The 15,804-nt window shown below is 38.9% G+C and overlaps 1 protein-coding gene and 1 long non-coding RNA gene across 4 annotated transcripts; one reads left to right on the top strand and one right to left on the bottom strand.

Moving 5' to 3' along the window:
* Window positions 1-5,061: 5,061 nt before the first annotated feature.
* On the bottom strand, window positions 5,062-15,607 carry LOC103449392 (DNA glycosylase/AP lyase ROS1). 3 transcript variants are annotated; one of them, XM_008388715.4, is made up of 21 exons: window positions 15,227-15,605; window positions 14,605-15,123; window positions 11,895-13,547; window positions 11,409-11,816; window positions 11,060-11,150; window positions 10,057-10,972; window positions 9,625-9,984; window positions 9,444-9,523; window positions 9,177-9,261; window positions 9,010-9,101; window positions 8,862-8,930; window positions 8,694-8,730; window positions 8,529-8,611; window positions 7,673-8,125; window positions 7,321-7,357; window positions 7,141-7,204; window positions 6,659-6,798; window positions 6,466-6,531; window positions 6,255-6,369; window positions 6,131-6,169; window positions 5,062-5,517 (listed from the first exon to the last, which is right to left on the bottom strand). In XM_008388715.4, exons 2-21 carry the CDS (start codon window positions 14,966-14,968, stop codon window positions 5,402-5,404), a joined length of 5,268 nt encoding a protein of 1,755 aa, XP_008386937.3. In that variant the 5' UTR covers window positions 14,969-15,123; window positions 15,227-15,605; the 3' UTR covers window positions 5,062-5,401. The 3 variants fall into 3 exon arrangements, with proteins under 3 accessions (XP_008386937.3, XP_008386935.3, XP_028946123.2); XM_008388713.4 differs by having other exon boundaries at window positions 9,625-10,972; window positions 15,227-15,607; XM_029090290.2 differs by having other exon boundaries at window positions 9,625-10,972; window positions 15,218-15,601.
* Window positions 13,451-14,198, top strand: LOC139190021 (uncharacterized). The gene is made up of 2 exons (XR_011573988.1): window positions 13,451-13,587; window positions 13,971-14,198. It is a non-coding gene; the product is annotated as an uncharacterized lncRNA (long non-coding RNA).
* Window positions 15,608-15,804: the final 197 nt, after the last annotated feature.

Raw genomic sequence — 15,804 nt, 5'->3', positions numbered from 1 at the left:
CAGATCACTTTCCAGGCCCGCTCAACTACCGTAGCACGATATTGTCCGTTTTGGGCCCCGACCACACCCTCACAGTTTTGTTTCTGGGAACTCACACGAGAACTTCCCCGGTGTGTCACCCATCATGGGAGTGCTCTCGCGCGCTACTCGCTTAACTTCGGAGTTCTGATGGAACCCAAAGCCAATAAGCTCCCAAAAGGCCTCATGCTAGGTAGAGATGAGAATATACATTTAAGGATCATTCCCCTGGGCGATGTGGGATGTTACAATTCGAAACATAATATGGATGCATCAATATAAATCAGGTGAAATGATAAATCAACCGGAGACCCTGCAGCTGGTCCTGTACGGTTAATTCTATAGCTCAATATCCAATCCAACAGGAGTCACCAATTGTGACCTGTACGGCACTACTCTGCACATAAATCGGAACTACCTGAAGTAGTTTGTACGACAAGAATGGTGTAAGAATACGCTCTAGTGATTCTCTCATCAACAGCTGTATAATAATCTAAAGTCACCTACAATCGGAACCACCTCTCATGGTCTGTACGACATGTCGGAACCCTCTATTGGTCTATACGACATGCACCTACTTGGATCCAAGGTGAGTGTATGGTGCGGGATGAATAATATAAGCACTGACACCAGGGGTGCAGGTTATGAGCTCTCAACACAAATCACATCGTCATTAATTCATATAAACAATATAAACTCACCTGATACTCATCTGTGCGTCCACATCACCATTTCATATATATGCATCAAATACTAATTCATATATTTCATGTATATGTATGCATGTCATATTTTCTTAAAAGTGTTAAAAGGATTGTGATTTGAGATATTTGCTGATATATATGGTTATATAAATTATTTTCTGGGAAAGTATACAGGTTTTTCAGCGAGGGGTTATGAATGTTGATAAATGAGATATTCTTGAAAAACTTTATTTTCGCCCACTCACATTTTCTGTTTTGCGCCCCTCCAGGTTCTAGTAGCAAAGTTCCTTATCGACGAGGATTCGTGGCATGTCCCTGTTAAGGTGGCTACTTTTGTGGGTATGGTTTATATCTACATTGCTGTACTTGACTATGCTCTGACATCACGTGTGATTTGGGTTCATACCCACGCACAGTGCACTCTGTTATTTATTTAAATTTATTCGCATCTTTCCTTATCATCACTTTATGGCTTCGTCACCTTCCAGGTGGCGGCCAACACAGCTCGATTCGGAGTCCTAGTAGACATTCTGGATCGGGGTGTGTCATCAATTGAATGCCGACACTTGGAACCACACAAATTGGTACTATGTATTGTGTCTACAGTAGATGCTGAGTAGCCAAGTGCAGAGCTAATAGTGGCGGTGCTTAAGTACTCTAATGAATCGAGTCCAAGATCATTGCGAGCATCCCAACAAATATTAGAAAAGAAAGACGTGAAATAAACGATTTGGTTGCTAGAAACGACAGCAGCGTAGGTTACGAGACCAATGCGACCGTTTCTTCTTTTATTTTCAAAATATTTGCATGATTTAATGTAACTCGTTACGTTATTTCCCTTCAAAGCGTTCTTATTCTTTAGTGTGATAATAACACCGTAAAAATTGTGTTGCTAATCCAACGTTATAATAAGTGGATAAAATATCGATATCTCATGAACTTAGAGTATAATCTAAATAAAGAAGCACATATTACAATGTGACTCATGTGAGAGTGGTGAAGTCCCTTGCCACCCTGCATATAGCTCAATCTAGCGAAGGACACCCTGGAATCGCACAACCAGGGTAAACGTTGTAAACGTTGATCAACCAATTGCAAATCAAATAGTGGCTTGGCCTGCCTCAACTTGATTGCGGGGACGATTGTGACTAAAAAAATATATCATGTCGATGGCCACTTGCAAAGTTGCAACTTTCACGTCAAAATATTTGCACAATCTAATGCAATTCTTTTTATATTTATTATATATTTTTTATATATACTAATCAATACTAAAGTGAGGAAGTAGCGTTTGAACTCAAAGATTTACTGAGTTGAAGAATAAGACCCTAATCACCAGTGTAATCCACCATTCACTACGTTTATTGTGTTTAAGCATTCATATTCTTTGGCGTGACGTGATAGTAATATTGTGCGATTGGTGTTGCTAATTTAAATGTTATAATATAAAATGATGACAAGCTCACGTTTCTTTTTCCGAAGTGGCATGAATAATTTACAAGAATGAGAGTTTGGTGAAACATCAAAGTTGATCGTGGCCACGAGTAGGGTGAATTCCTAACTAGCCTCCTCGGGCTTAGAAGAAATGGATAATCGTGGTTCGTCACCAGTAGCGTCATTTTTAAAAGAAAAAAAAATATACCAATAACATGTCAGTATGTTTTATTGATGATAATATCTCTTGCACATTAATTATCATCCTTAAATAGTGTTTTTTTTTAATTTTAAATTTTTATTTATTTAAAGAATAGACGTTCACTGAATTCTGATAATTCCATTTATATTTGAAATCAACATTTTTAGGATTAATCATCGTTGATGATCCAATGCACAACAGTGTAGTTAACAAGCACAACTCTTTCTTATAAGTTGAAAGTAGTTGGAAGTTTTTCTTATTATACTTTAAAATAATTTAAATTAAAAGTAAATATTTAAACTCGAATACATAGAAGACACACGTAAATACGCTCTATACAATTTGGCTACGCCTAAGCGAGAGTTCGTTTATGAGAAATTATTGTATAATTATTAGAAAATAAACTAACTAACCAAAGGAAAATGAAATTCTCTGTACAATTCAAATACTCTTCGAAATATTTTGTTTTAGTGCATAACATAATGTGATATTACCAATTCACTTATGTTATAAAAACAAAAAAAAAATAGTGTGATACTAAATTAAATGTAACAGATCTAAAATTCGATTCTCTCTAATGTAACAATTTTCTTTCAAGTCTAAAGAATATAAACATAATATTATAATAAAAATAAAATTAATAAATATTTACTAGATCAAATAACTGACAACATGTGCATGCGCGAGCATTTATAAAAATATAAAAAATAGTGTGATACTAAATTAAATATAATAGATCTAAAATTCGATTCACTCTAAGGTAACAATTTTCTTATAAGGTCTAAAGAATATAAACATAATTTATAATACAAAATAAAATTAATAAATATTTACTAGATCAAATAACCGTCAACGTATGCATGCGCGAGCAATACACAACTCAATCGAGTAAATCAACAACAGACCACAGCTCGCCACGTAACTCGTCTCACTTTAAAACCACGAAAGGAAAGAAAGATGAGAAATTTGGGAGGGAAACCGAAAAGGAAAATGGCGGTAAGGCGGCAATGAGCGTTTCTCTTCCCCCCACCCCTTCGTATCTGCTACTGAAGAGGGAGAGGGAGAAAGCTCTTCAGTCTTCAAATCCACGATCCATCTCTTCGCGGCTCGCAAGCAGATACAAATCCGAAGGTATGCTTCGATTCGATACTGTCGTAGTCGATTTCCTTTCTCTGCAATCACATTCGATTTCATATGTTCTGCATCTTAATCAGCGTTAAAGAGAGAGAGAGAGAGAGAGAGAGAGAGAGAGAGAGAGAGAGAGAGAGAGAGCTATTCAAATCTACGATCCACCTCTCACGGCTCACAAGTAGATTCAAATCCAAAGGTACGCTTCGATTCGATTTATCGTAGTTGATTTTCTTTCTCTGTAATTGCATTCGATTTCATTTTTCGTTCTCTGCGTCTTTAGCGATTTGAAACTTGCTTGCTCATGTTCGATTGTATCGATTTCGAAGATGTCACCGTTGATCGCTCTGTTGAAGATTCGGAACTTGAGTCCGGTAGTAATACATAGCCTGTTTGTTTGAATAATCTCGAGAGAAAAAAAAATCATAGATCTGAAGCTTCTCCATTTTAAAACTCGAGGAAATTTCAATCTAGGAGTAATTTTTAAGCATCAGAAGTTTAGGAAATGTTTCATAAATCTGAAACTTCTCGAATTTAAAATTTGAGGAATTTTTTAAGCTAGGGCAAATTTTTAAGTATCAGGAATTCTCCATTGGTGGGGAAATATAGAAGAACAAGGTTCGTAGGGATTTGAATGAGGTTTTCGATGTTAGAAGAAGAAAACTGTTTGAATGAAGAAGGGGGAAGTGAGAGGGCAAAATTAGGATTATATTTTGAGGAGTTAATAGTGTTCAGAGAAGATATCATTTGGAGACAAAAGGCTAAGGAATAAGGTTTTGGGAGGAATGTGAGTATTAGTAAACTCTTCCCCAAATTGCTTAGGTTTTGGCTTCTGTAGAAATCTAAATGACTCGCGTGTGCCGGAGCTTTCTGTGAGGATGCCAAGAATTGTGCTACAGCGGAAAGTTAAGAAATCGTGCAAGAGCTTATAAGGAGTTGGATCTCTCTGATATTAATTGGTTTATGATTGGAACCTCAGCTTTGTACACTTCAATCATTAGGAAATGCCATTTTGATTGCACCTGGTTTCTATAGCTCCTCCCACGGTTCGGGTTTCGCGTTCTTTCATGAAATATTGCTCTCGTTGGGTAGATATTTGGGATTTCCTTGAGAGAACAGGACCCAATGTTTTCGTTTCTTGCCATTGGTTATGATATGTAGGAGCGATGCTGAAAGTGCACATCACCTTTATTCTTTATCCGTACTGTAATATTTGCTGAGAAGCATTGGCGGCGGGACAAAGGTTGAAATCCTATTGAGGTGTGGAGTATTGGTCACTTTTTGGGTACTGTGATTAGAAAGAAATAGAAGGATTTCTGCTGGTTATGTGGGGGAGGGGTTGGACGTTCTGTTAGATAAAATCAGATTTAAAAAGAGTTTCCATTTTTTGATATTTATTTTGATTTGGGGGGCTGGATTATGTTGTTTGAACAGTTTATTCATGTTTGCTACTTGGCTGGATTTGGTATTTAGTGGACATATTATCCTCCGTTTTTCAGTATGTTTAGTGTGTTCAGAGTGTCAATTTTAGCGAAACTTTGTTGCTCACAAAGAAAAAAAAAAAAACTGTTGGAATACTTTGCACCAGCTTGAGCTATCTTTATCTATCTTTGACTGCTAAGCTCACAACCTTGAACTAAATTTGCTCAAGAAACTAACTAGTGTATAAAGCCGCATGGTATCGTTCGGTTATGCTGGCCGTTCTTACACAAATGGCTAAATGCCCTCTGAGTCAATTGAGCAAACAACTAAACTAGAACTCGACTCTTTACTACACGAGCCAATTTACAACTTTTGAATGCTTTGCCACTCAATGCGGGGTATGTGCAGCTCTATAGACTTGCTTTGAAACTTGTGGGTGGCTCAATGTGGGCTATGTGCTGCTCTATAGACTTGCTTTGAGACTTCTGGGTGGCTACTCCTCTCTCTTATCTTTTGTTTTGACCAACTTGCTGGCTGGGAAGTGCAGTCGTGCCATTAATGGACGCGGTGCCCGCGTCTTTTGGTCAAATCCCCTCACGCAGACAAATCCTGCAAAAACACCAGCACTTTTGAACAAACAGAGATTGCAATGAAATTGCCTAGAGGCAGTTAGTGCCACAAGATTAAGTCAATAGAGCAGATTTTGCTATTAGTTTAGCCATAAGATGCTTTACGTTCCAGTTTGTTGTAAACATAGTCTTTGTATCCGTAGATCCCTTTCTTGGGCAAGTTCAGCATTTGTCATTTTGAGGTAGGAAAGTTTAATCTACTAAGAAGCAATTAGTTTTATGTAAGGTACAAAATAATCCTGTTCATGCTTGTCTTAGTACATTCTTGGTGCGAACCAACAGAACGCTAATGAAGTGTCTTAGGTAGTTGTAGGAGGAAGATATTACAAATCCTTAGCTCCTTGGGTAAAGATGTTAGAATTGCAACATTCCAAGGGAAGTAGATCTTATGTCCCTTTCTTACAAGTATAAGGTTTGCAGTGGGTGTTGGAATGTTGAAGGGAAGTAGTCCTAATGTTTCTTTCCTACAAGTATAAGGTTTTGAATGGGTGCATAATTCAACAACAATACCCTAATGGCCACTTTGTGCATACATATAACCATTTGAAGACTGCTAGGATCACATAGAATGCGTAAGTGACATTTTCTCATACCTCTCCAGAAGCAGTGCTGAATTTCTGGTGTTGATAACCCTGGCCAGAAGAAGAAGAGTATTTTAAATTTTATTGTTAGACACATTTAAAAACAGATCAAAGCATAATATTTTACAATCTATACCTTTAAATATTGTTGGTATCGAGGTTCCGAAGTACACTGTTCTCCTGTATAGCTTCCACAACCAAGCCCTTGGAACATCAATTGGGTTAATGCTCGAATCATGGTCAGCAAATACCTACATTGGACAGTATTTGTTATCAATTTCACCTGAACGTGAAACAGATGCCTTAAGGATGTGAAAGACCTTAAGCTGAATGAAACTGTATCTCACCTCATTAACTTGAAAGTAGGTTCCGTTAAGTGGAAAGCTCCCTCTCATTGCTGTTCGGCATGGTATCTGTTCATGATCAGAACAAGTAACCACTCATCATTGTTGTCTTTACTTCTATTGGTGTGACAAGTATTTAGTTCGCTTTATCAGTTATTCATGGTTTTCATACTAGTGTCGTTTAGCATATTCTTACCAAGAGAGTCCCTCGGACTGTTTGTGAATTTGCTTCCCGTGCACTGTTGCATGAGAAACATTCCATATCGTCACACAATTTGCCAAGTTCTTGAGAACTACACCTTTTCTCTGGTGGTTGAATGGAATTTGGAGTTTCACCTGGTATGAACATCAAGGCATTTAGTGGAATTGCCTAGTAAACATATAGAAAAAGAGTATGTATTAACTGTGGGCAGTACCCCACCCAAGAAGCATAGAGATGCTCTATGCATGTGTCTAGTGTTGAACTTAAACCAGTTTTTATTCGGGGTTCAAATGATAATAGTAGTCACTGTGACATTGGGGACTGTTGAGTTTCATAAGGTTATGCCATCCACTTTGGAAAATTGTTCTAGACTAAACTCTCAAAATAGGGTTGAGAACTTGGGGGTGAAAGAGGAAAATTGGATAACCAGATTTAAGAATTATTTTGGTAGTTGGTTTTTATTGTTGTCTGCATACCTGGAGTCCAAATAGCCAGAAGGTAATTGCACGGATCGTCAGGTTCTCGCTTATCCATATGCAACTGTATTAAGCAAGGGCAGATATTAAATTCGGGATAGGTACTTATTGGACTCATAAAAAACCCAAAGAAGGGGTTGTTAAACATTGTTATTAGATAGATATATAGATATTACTGACCATTTCTAGAAGAGGGTGCGTATCAGGAAGTTCATAGCTGCATTGTGAAGAACAAGAATCAGTAGCATATAAGATGTTTGGCCTTATGTGATTATATTTATGAAAATCATCATTATGTAGAAAGTTGTAGGGCTTTTGTTCCAAATGTTTTCCTTCATTTTGGAAGATGATATGTTTTTTGGATACACAATCAATATAGTTTTTGACAGCACGATGCATGATTTTTATTGGGTACCTTACCTGGCCACGTTTTTATCTTTCATCTTCCATTGCTTACTTAAACATCCATTTACCAAAATCTTGCATGCTAGATATTTCTTGAATTACTGTAGAGATGAAAGCTCCTACTTACACTTGGTGCTCAGTTCGCAGTCGGCTCACGTTCTTAAGCTTGGGAGTTGGTAATGATGCAGCTTCTGATGTTAGAGAGACTAAAGCTTTTGACATTTCACCTTCTTGAAGCTCCATGTTTTTTTCCATATAATTTTGCAAAGTCTGAGTGAACTCTTCAATGTTAAGTTTAATGGTTGGAATTTCGTCAGGACCTTCACAGAAGTCCTCAATGTCCTCTGATATCTGTGTACACACTGGCTCTGGTGATGCTGGTTCTTCAATAATAGGTTCACAATTACCAACTGCAGATTTTGCGTCAGATATCTGGCTTGCTTCCAATTGCTGGTATGTTGCCTGAGGGAAGGGCAAGGGCATTCTATTGTTGAGACCAGCAGGGTTTGGATGGGTAGTTCTGTCTTCAGTTGCACTCACTATGCTTTGCTCCTCTGGTCCCGGCAGCGCAAGCCTTGCACTGCATAACATTCTTTGTAAGTAACTTAACAGATAATCTTACAGTAAAGTACGTTCTATGAATTGTTATTGGCCGATTTGCGGTAGGATATCTGATGTTCCTTGTTCACAATCTTGATTACATTATAATATGATTCATGAAACCTTCCATGTTGTTCTAACTACGTGCATGCTTAAGATTTTTTCCTTATGTTAATAAATCGATAATACAACCATTAATATGCCTTAAGTGAGTCACAATGAATTTTTTATTTATACAGTTGCTTATGCCTATATCTTTTACTTATCAGTCTTAACATCCAAAAGGGATCTAATTGGTGGTGGACAAACGAATGTTATTTATCGGAACTATAATGGAGATTGTGGCTTTTAGATGCAAAGGATGGAACACTTGATTTGCAAACCTCGCAAATGCGCTTGCAAAATGCCTACAATCTGTTCTCAGCGGGCATGCATTACAATTCGGCTTGCTTTTCGTGCAGAAGACCTGTGTCAAAGGATGATATTTTATTCGTTCTTAGTCTGAATGTGAAGACAAATTACTTCACATAAATAATAAGATGACATACCTTTCCAAATGTTATCATTTGGTAATGCAGCTCGTACCTGTTCACAAAAATTGAAATGTTTTTGTCCAATTAGTATCCAGTTTCATGGAAGAGCAACTCTTCCAAAATCATGCTTATAAATACAATATAGTGTACTAATGTGAAGATTTTATCTGATTTTGTGCTTACAATGTTCTTTGGTCAAGCTTGCACAGTCGTGGCCACAAATACTTTTGTATGGATTCCAGCACTGGGTACCTATAAAGGACAGAAAGATCAGCTCCAGTGCCAATTGGAAATGCTTTGCAAAAGTAACATGGTGGCTCATAAAACTCACAGTTCAAGAAGATGCAACTGCAATGACTCAGGCAGGGGCTGAAGGGGTACCCATCCAAGCCGTACAGCTATACGTCCAACATTTGTGTCCACCTTCAAAGATTCAACTATATATATTGAGATCTGTTGCATCTATTCTGGTCAGTCATATTTTTAATATATACTTACTGGAAAAGCAAGATGGTGCAGTGTCAAAAGCCGCACACATTCCACGCTTTTCAACCCCAATCCGCGAAAGCTCAGCAGATACTCTCTATGACATATCACATAGTTATGGAATGCAAACCACGTAAGAATATTCATATTCAGCACATCATATTCATATACTGTAGAACACAGCTGTAGCATTTTGATATGACATGCGAGGCAAGCGATTGGTTTTTGGGAATTTATTTTTTATAATTAGAAATGGGTTGGATAGTTCAGCAAGCTTACTTTGCTTGGTCAGGTGGAACGTCCCTCAACCATTCAAGATCAACACTACCGTGCTCTCTGACCAGTCTGTTAAGGAAATCCTGCACAAATTTCTCAATAAACATCAGCTGATCTAAAAAGGTTTTCTGTGTCTAGCGGGCACACTGACAAATTTGAGAATTATATTTAATGTTATTTTTACCTTGATTCGTTCTGCAAGCATATTATTCATCCCCCGCTCTTTGATGGTTTGGGCGATCTCATTAACATCTGCACATCTTACGGCTTCCCAGTCCAAGGAATCCATTGTATTTTCTGTCTTTTCCCTTTTCTTTCCATTTAATTCTGCTTGTTTCCTTAATTTGTCCCAATCTTGCTGATCTTTTTTCTCTTTTCCAGCTTTTCTGTTCTTTGTGTTGGAGGTAGCAGCATTCGTACTACTGAACTCCTTGTTAACTGAATTACTCTGCTCATTTGAACCCAACTCTGTTGCCTTCTGCATAACATCTGTGGTCCCTCCAGAAATGTTCAAGCAACTTTGCTGTATCTTACTGTTTTGCTCCTGAGAATGTATGTCAACATTATTTGAGCTCCCAGCCAACCCGAGTTGAGACTGGGCCATATTATTGCCTACCTGAATGTTATTGCATGAATTTCCGGAACATCTTGGTGCTTCTTGAACATTCGCTGTCAGCTTGTTATGTGTTGTATCTTGACTGGGAGATTCTGATGTTAGTGCACTTCTTTCACTCGGACTATCTTCACATTTATTTTTGGATGCATAAGAAGACTGGGTTACTTCTCCGTACAAATCAAAGTACTCAACTTGCTGTACTCCTGGGTTGGGGGTTAGATTCAAACAACAGTTACTGGAAGGCTCAAGGGATGCTTCTCTGTTTATCTCACATCTTTGGTCATTATGCTGCACACATGCAGGTTGGTAACCTCCACAGTTTGATATGTCATGAGAGGACATATGGGTGCTCCCGAGACTGTAATGCAGCATACTTGATTCGGCCCTCTGTAAAAGCTCCACAAACGAAGTGGAGTGATCTAAACTGCTGTTTTCACATCTATTAGGCGGATTCTCTGTTTCTGAGTTGCTCTCGCACGATCCTGTCTTTTCCACAGTTTGTGAAGTTGAAGAATCCACAGAATTTTGAGATGAAACTCCATTGTACGTTCTCATATCCTCCTGCAGGTACAATTCTGTTCTTGTGATCTTGGTGGTTGACCTGTTCATTAATGAGTTAGGATACATTCCCGGACCAGGTTCAGATGGATGTGAAAGCTTGCATTGTGCTTCATTTGTTGAGATAACACCCTCAGTAGTGCTTCCAGAGTTATTGTGTCCGTTGACAACTTTTTCTTCACTATGCTCAGCGTCATGGAACGTTAGGGAACTCCAGTCACAACCTGGCTGGTTTGAATTCTCACTAATGCATACTTCTGGTTCATCTACTACCAAGCTCGCAACTTCTTCATCGCATGATATTTCGTTGCTCCTTGACTTCAGGGGAAAATGTGCAGCCATTGACATGAACGCAGAGCTGTAAGGAGGTACATATTAGAGAATTTCTCACTTGTAATTTATCTAATGTCAAATTCTCTAGTTGTATATAGAAACGTTACTTTACCTAGACAGGTGGTCTGAAACATTTTGAGTAAGGAAAACTCCAACCACTGAGTCCACAACTGATCCCTTCCACGGAGAGAAGCGTCTATCTCCTGTTAAAGTAATATTATACTGTTTAGAATATGAAGTTGTAACTTATATCTAAAATTGAAGAATAGCGTTGTATTTGTATGTATATGCATAAGGGTTCCCAAGGTGCTTGAGACTAGCATGATGGTCAGTACATGAACGTACAGAATGCATATTCTTTTTCCTCGAGTAGCTTGCAGTATGTAGAACTGTATTGCATGAGATAAGATTTGAAATGACTTGTTTAATATGAATTCCCCTGAAAATGGAAGAATTTGTACCTTGCACAAGATGCATTCGTGAAATAAAATTGTCTGCACGTCCACGGAACACTTTACGCTCTTGTTCCCACCATTTTTCTTTCTCCTCATCTGTGCCATTAATACCTTCACTGTTTATATTTTCCAGCAGAAGCTTCCATACTCTATCAGTCTCTTGATCAAGGTCAACTTTAGGTCGCGCTTTACGTTTCTTAATTGGATCAAAAGAACCATCAAATGGTACAACAGTGCCATCTCTTCTATAAAGAACCAGTGCGTTGTGCTCTTGATCTTGTGCCTTGTAAGAAGAGTTGACATTATACCGGTGATAGGCAAATCTGCTGCTATTTTCTCTATTAATGTCCAAACATTTGAAGTGCTCAGTAATAGCAGAAAGCAGTTGTTCGAATGGTACTTGTGGAGGAACACCTGCAATTGATGATCAAGTAAAATTACCAAAGATGATTGGCGGAGTTGGAAACAACCTTCACACGAAAACTGACATACCTGATGCTGTGGCAAAATATGGCTGGTTCTTATATATTAGAAGACCTTGTTGTGAACTGGAAAGTGGATTTCTCTTTGTCCTCTTCCTTTTTGCGAGTGTTGCACCCACGTCTGTGACTAGGGCGTCAATGCATGTCTGAGATCTGTCAAATTGATTCACTCTTTGACCATTGCCATCAGTGGGTGGTTGATTGGCGAGACAGGTTCTGTGCAGTATGTGCTCTGGTGTTCTGGTTAGTGAAGCCAAGTTGCGAACCCTTGTAGGGCAACTAGATCTTCTCTTTGTTGACCTCTCTGTCTGATACAAGGGCAGGAAACTGTGAACACTTTGCGGTCTATCCTGAGGGTTATTTCCCACTTCTTCAAGTGCAGTTGAAACATTACCAGCATTTACTTGAGGACCAGGAGTCAAGCAGCCAGCTGCCGATGGTCTCCATATGTTTTCTGCCATATTCACACGATACGAGGTGCTTGGTATGGTAGAATTTTGCACCTTATCAGTCCTCTTCTTCTTGTATATGTATGGAAAATGCACCCATGACATCACATTATAGTATGCCGGCAAATTATTATAGTTTGCCCCATATAAATTTCTGGTCCTAGGATCTTCTTGCTCAACAGCACTCGAATAATTTCTCTTTGATCTTTTTGCTTGTTCTTCTATTGTCAGAACCGTAGTTGTGCTGTGGGTGGAATCATTTGCACTTCGTTGGGATGATCTAGTGTCCTGATCCAACATGGTTTGTGCAGTGTATCCACTATGAGTGCTCATTTGTCCTACTTCTTCTGCAGCCTCCTTTTGGGAATCAACATATGTAGTAGAACCTCTCGTTTGTTGTGGTGTGCTTGGAGGTTGTTGGTCCGGCAATGACAAGTAATGTTTCAGCATTCTGCTCGTAGAACGGATGAGATCTTGGGCTATGCCTGCTTGGGTGTTATCTGCCACCAATTCAACTTCATTTCTGTGTGGTGCGGTTGAATTTGTTTGAACTCCATTGGTGCCAACATTCATCTCCTGTGATTGTGAACCCACATGTAAAGACTTGCTTGAGGAACTTCCATCTCTTGGTTCTTCTGCGTCAAAATTTAAAGCCTTTCTGCATGATCTCTTTGTAGGCTGCAGATTATTTGAATCAATATGCTCTGTAGATTCCTGCGGTGGAGGAGTTGTGCTTTTATTGAGTGTACTCTTGCGCACATACTTTCTTTTGGGTTTTGGATTTTCCATAGAAACAGAAGGCTGTGTGTTTCTTTTTGGCTTGCCTTCTATAATCACCTTCGGCCTGTGCTTTCTCCTTCTTTGTTTCGGTTGTGGTGTCTTGTTCAAGTCGATACTGATGTTCACCTCCTTGTCAGGGTTGCAGTGTTCCTGGAGCTGTGTGGAGAAAGTAGCTTGTGATGAATCCACAGCAGATTTTTCTATATCTTTATTGTTTTCCAGATCAATGATATTAATTGTCGCAGAATTAGCATCCCATTGCTCTTCTATCTCCTGGCCTTGTCCATCGTCAGCATTGGAGCTCGGAATTCGATACATTTGTTCACTGTCAACTCTCATGGACTTATCTGGTGTTATAGGTGCAAATTGGCCATTTGTAGTCGGAGGTGGAATATTCAGATCATAAGGATGGTTGTCAGGGAATGAAAATTCATCTGCATGGAAGAAATATCGGTTCATCTACTGATCAAAGAGGTAAAAAAAGACTAACTACAAACTTTGTTGTTGATTTGTAGAGTTGCACTTAAAATTAACATACGTCGACATCTTGTAAAAAAAACTGGTAGTAATCATGGAGAATTTGCTCCCCACGATAAAATTCTTACCGAAAATCAGAAATTCATACAACACATCAATACACAACTCAATTATTGCAGTCAGAATATATGACAAATGAGGTGTGTGAGAACAGTCTCATTACTTGTTCTATCATGCATAGTGCAAGTATTTAGCAGTCATTACTATCTTCTAGGTATCGTATTCCTGAACACTCTACCCCTTATGTAGCCTGCTATCAGTATTTTCATTTCGAACGTTTTTACTTGTTTGGACAATTATCACATTCATGCTGTTTGTAGACACTTCCCGAAACTATCCATGCTAAGGCGGCTCTCCAGCCCTTAAATTCGGTGACTGCCGAGTTTACTTCTTGTACGGTAATTATATTCTTCACTTCTCAATAGACTGATGAATTTGTTTAAAATGCTTTGCTTGTGGTGTAAGATAGTAAAAATTAGAGTTCATAGCAAAAATCAAGTACAAAGCTATATGGGGCTCAACTTGCAACCAGGCGAGTACCCTTTGCGTATGCATCTTCTCTCCTCACGTGAGAGGAAAAAAGTAGCATTCATGCAAGTCTCTCCATTTATTGGTCACTAAACAACTCTATGAAAAGTTATGGAAGACTTTAGTGTGTTTTTATCTCTCATCACGTGACAAGACAAAAGGAGAGAGATAGTCGTCTTATAGGCTGCGGCGAGTGGTGCCGCGTACAGAAGTTCGAATGCAAGAATTTCTCCTAATAAAGAAGAAATCACGTGCGTCCAGCCGTTCTCTAATGATTAGAGGGTCAGACGCACGTGGGTCCAAACGCACAGATCCACGTGGGTCTGTGGGTCCAGATACACATGGGTCTGCACATGCGCTGGCATTCGTCGTGATTTAGTAAATGTGGTACAAATAACAACTTAAAACTCAATTGGTTGCACTTACGCTGAGTATCTCCCAGCACTGCACTACCGCTCCCATCATTCGCAGAGGCCACCGCGAGGATCATGAGCTCTTTGCAAGGGACATCTCTCCACTGTGCCACGCGGCGGAAATAAGCGTCCGTTGAAGTTTCAACGCCGCTGCCGGCTCCAACTCCAGCTCCATGGTAAACAAATCCGCTCTCTTCCGCGGGATCCGGATCCAAGTCTATAACTAATCTATTCTCTTGAATTTCTTCTACCCCCAATGGTCTCGAGGACGTCGAAATTTCCGGCCGCAATTTGGTCTCCGGTCTGGTGAGAATAGGCCTGTAAGGAGTTGGTGGCATCCAACAGCAAGAACTTTGATCTCCTCCCTGTTCACCCATTCCGATCCCTCTGCCTTAAGAGGGATCCACCCACCTCTTAAGTTCTTAGATTTCTCCTCACTCACTCAATTCAGTTCCTTCAAGGCGGGATTTCGATTTCGATTTCTCGAAATCAAGAATTCTTCATCCTTCTCTTCCCCATTTTATTGAATCACCTGCCACAGAGAAACAAAACCGCAAAATTTGAGAATTTCCAGCTGAAAAAAACCTAGCTTTGAGCTAAGAACACAACAAAACATGAGAGTTTACCCAGCTCACCATAAACATTACACTCAGCATCATCTGGTTGATAAAATTCAGATCTCTCAATCACCGAAAATTTTCAGTTTAATTAAATAAGATGGGGAAAACAGAAATCTCCACGGATAATGCCACTTTATTCTCAGCTGTTTGGTAGAATTTATTGCACGGAGAGATAAAATATTGGCAAAATCCGAGAGGATTTATAGAGCTACCCAAAATTTGAGTGACTGCCCAGATCTCATTCAACCCTCAGAAAGAATCAAAAATGGGGAAAAGTTAATCAGGGAGTGAAAGAAATGTGAACAGAAAAGAAAGAAGCCAAACAACAGAGAGTCCCATTGAGGTGTTTAGATATAACTGATGACTCCCGTTCCCGGTAAACGATTTGATAATTATATAGAAAACTAATTAACAAAGACTTTATAATGTACTCACACAGCCATGCATTCATGACATGCACAACTAAGTATCAGACTCACTCAAAATATGTATCGTTTTTATCTTTTAGGTGAGTTAAATTTGAAACATCTTCTAATTGAATGGAGATAGAAACACTGTTTTTATAAAAACATATATCATTTTCGTTATTTAGG

Source organism: Malus domestica, chromosome 12 (assembly GCF_042453785.1).
Source record: "Malus domestica chromosome 12, GDT2T_hap1".
Classification (NCBI taxonomy): domain Eukaryota; kingdom Viridiplantae; phylum Streptophyta; class Magnoliopsida; order Rosales; family Rosaceae; genus Malus; species Malus domestica.
This window is presented reverse-complemented; position numbering and strand designations above follow the sequence as displayed.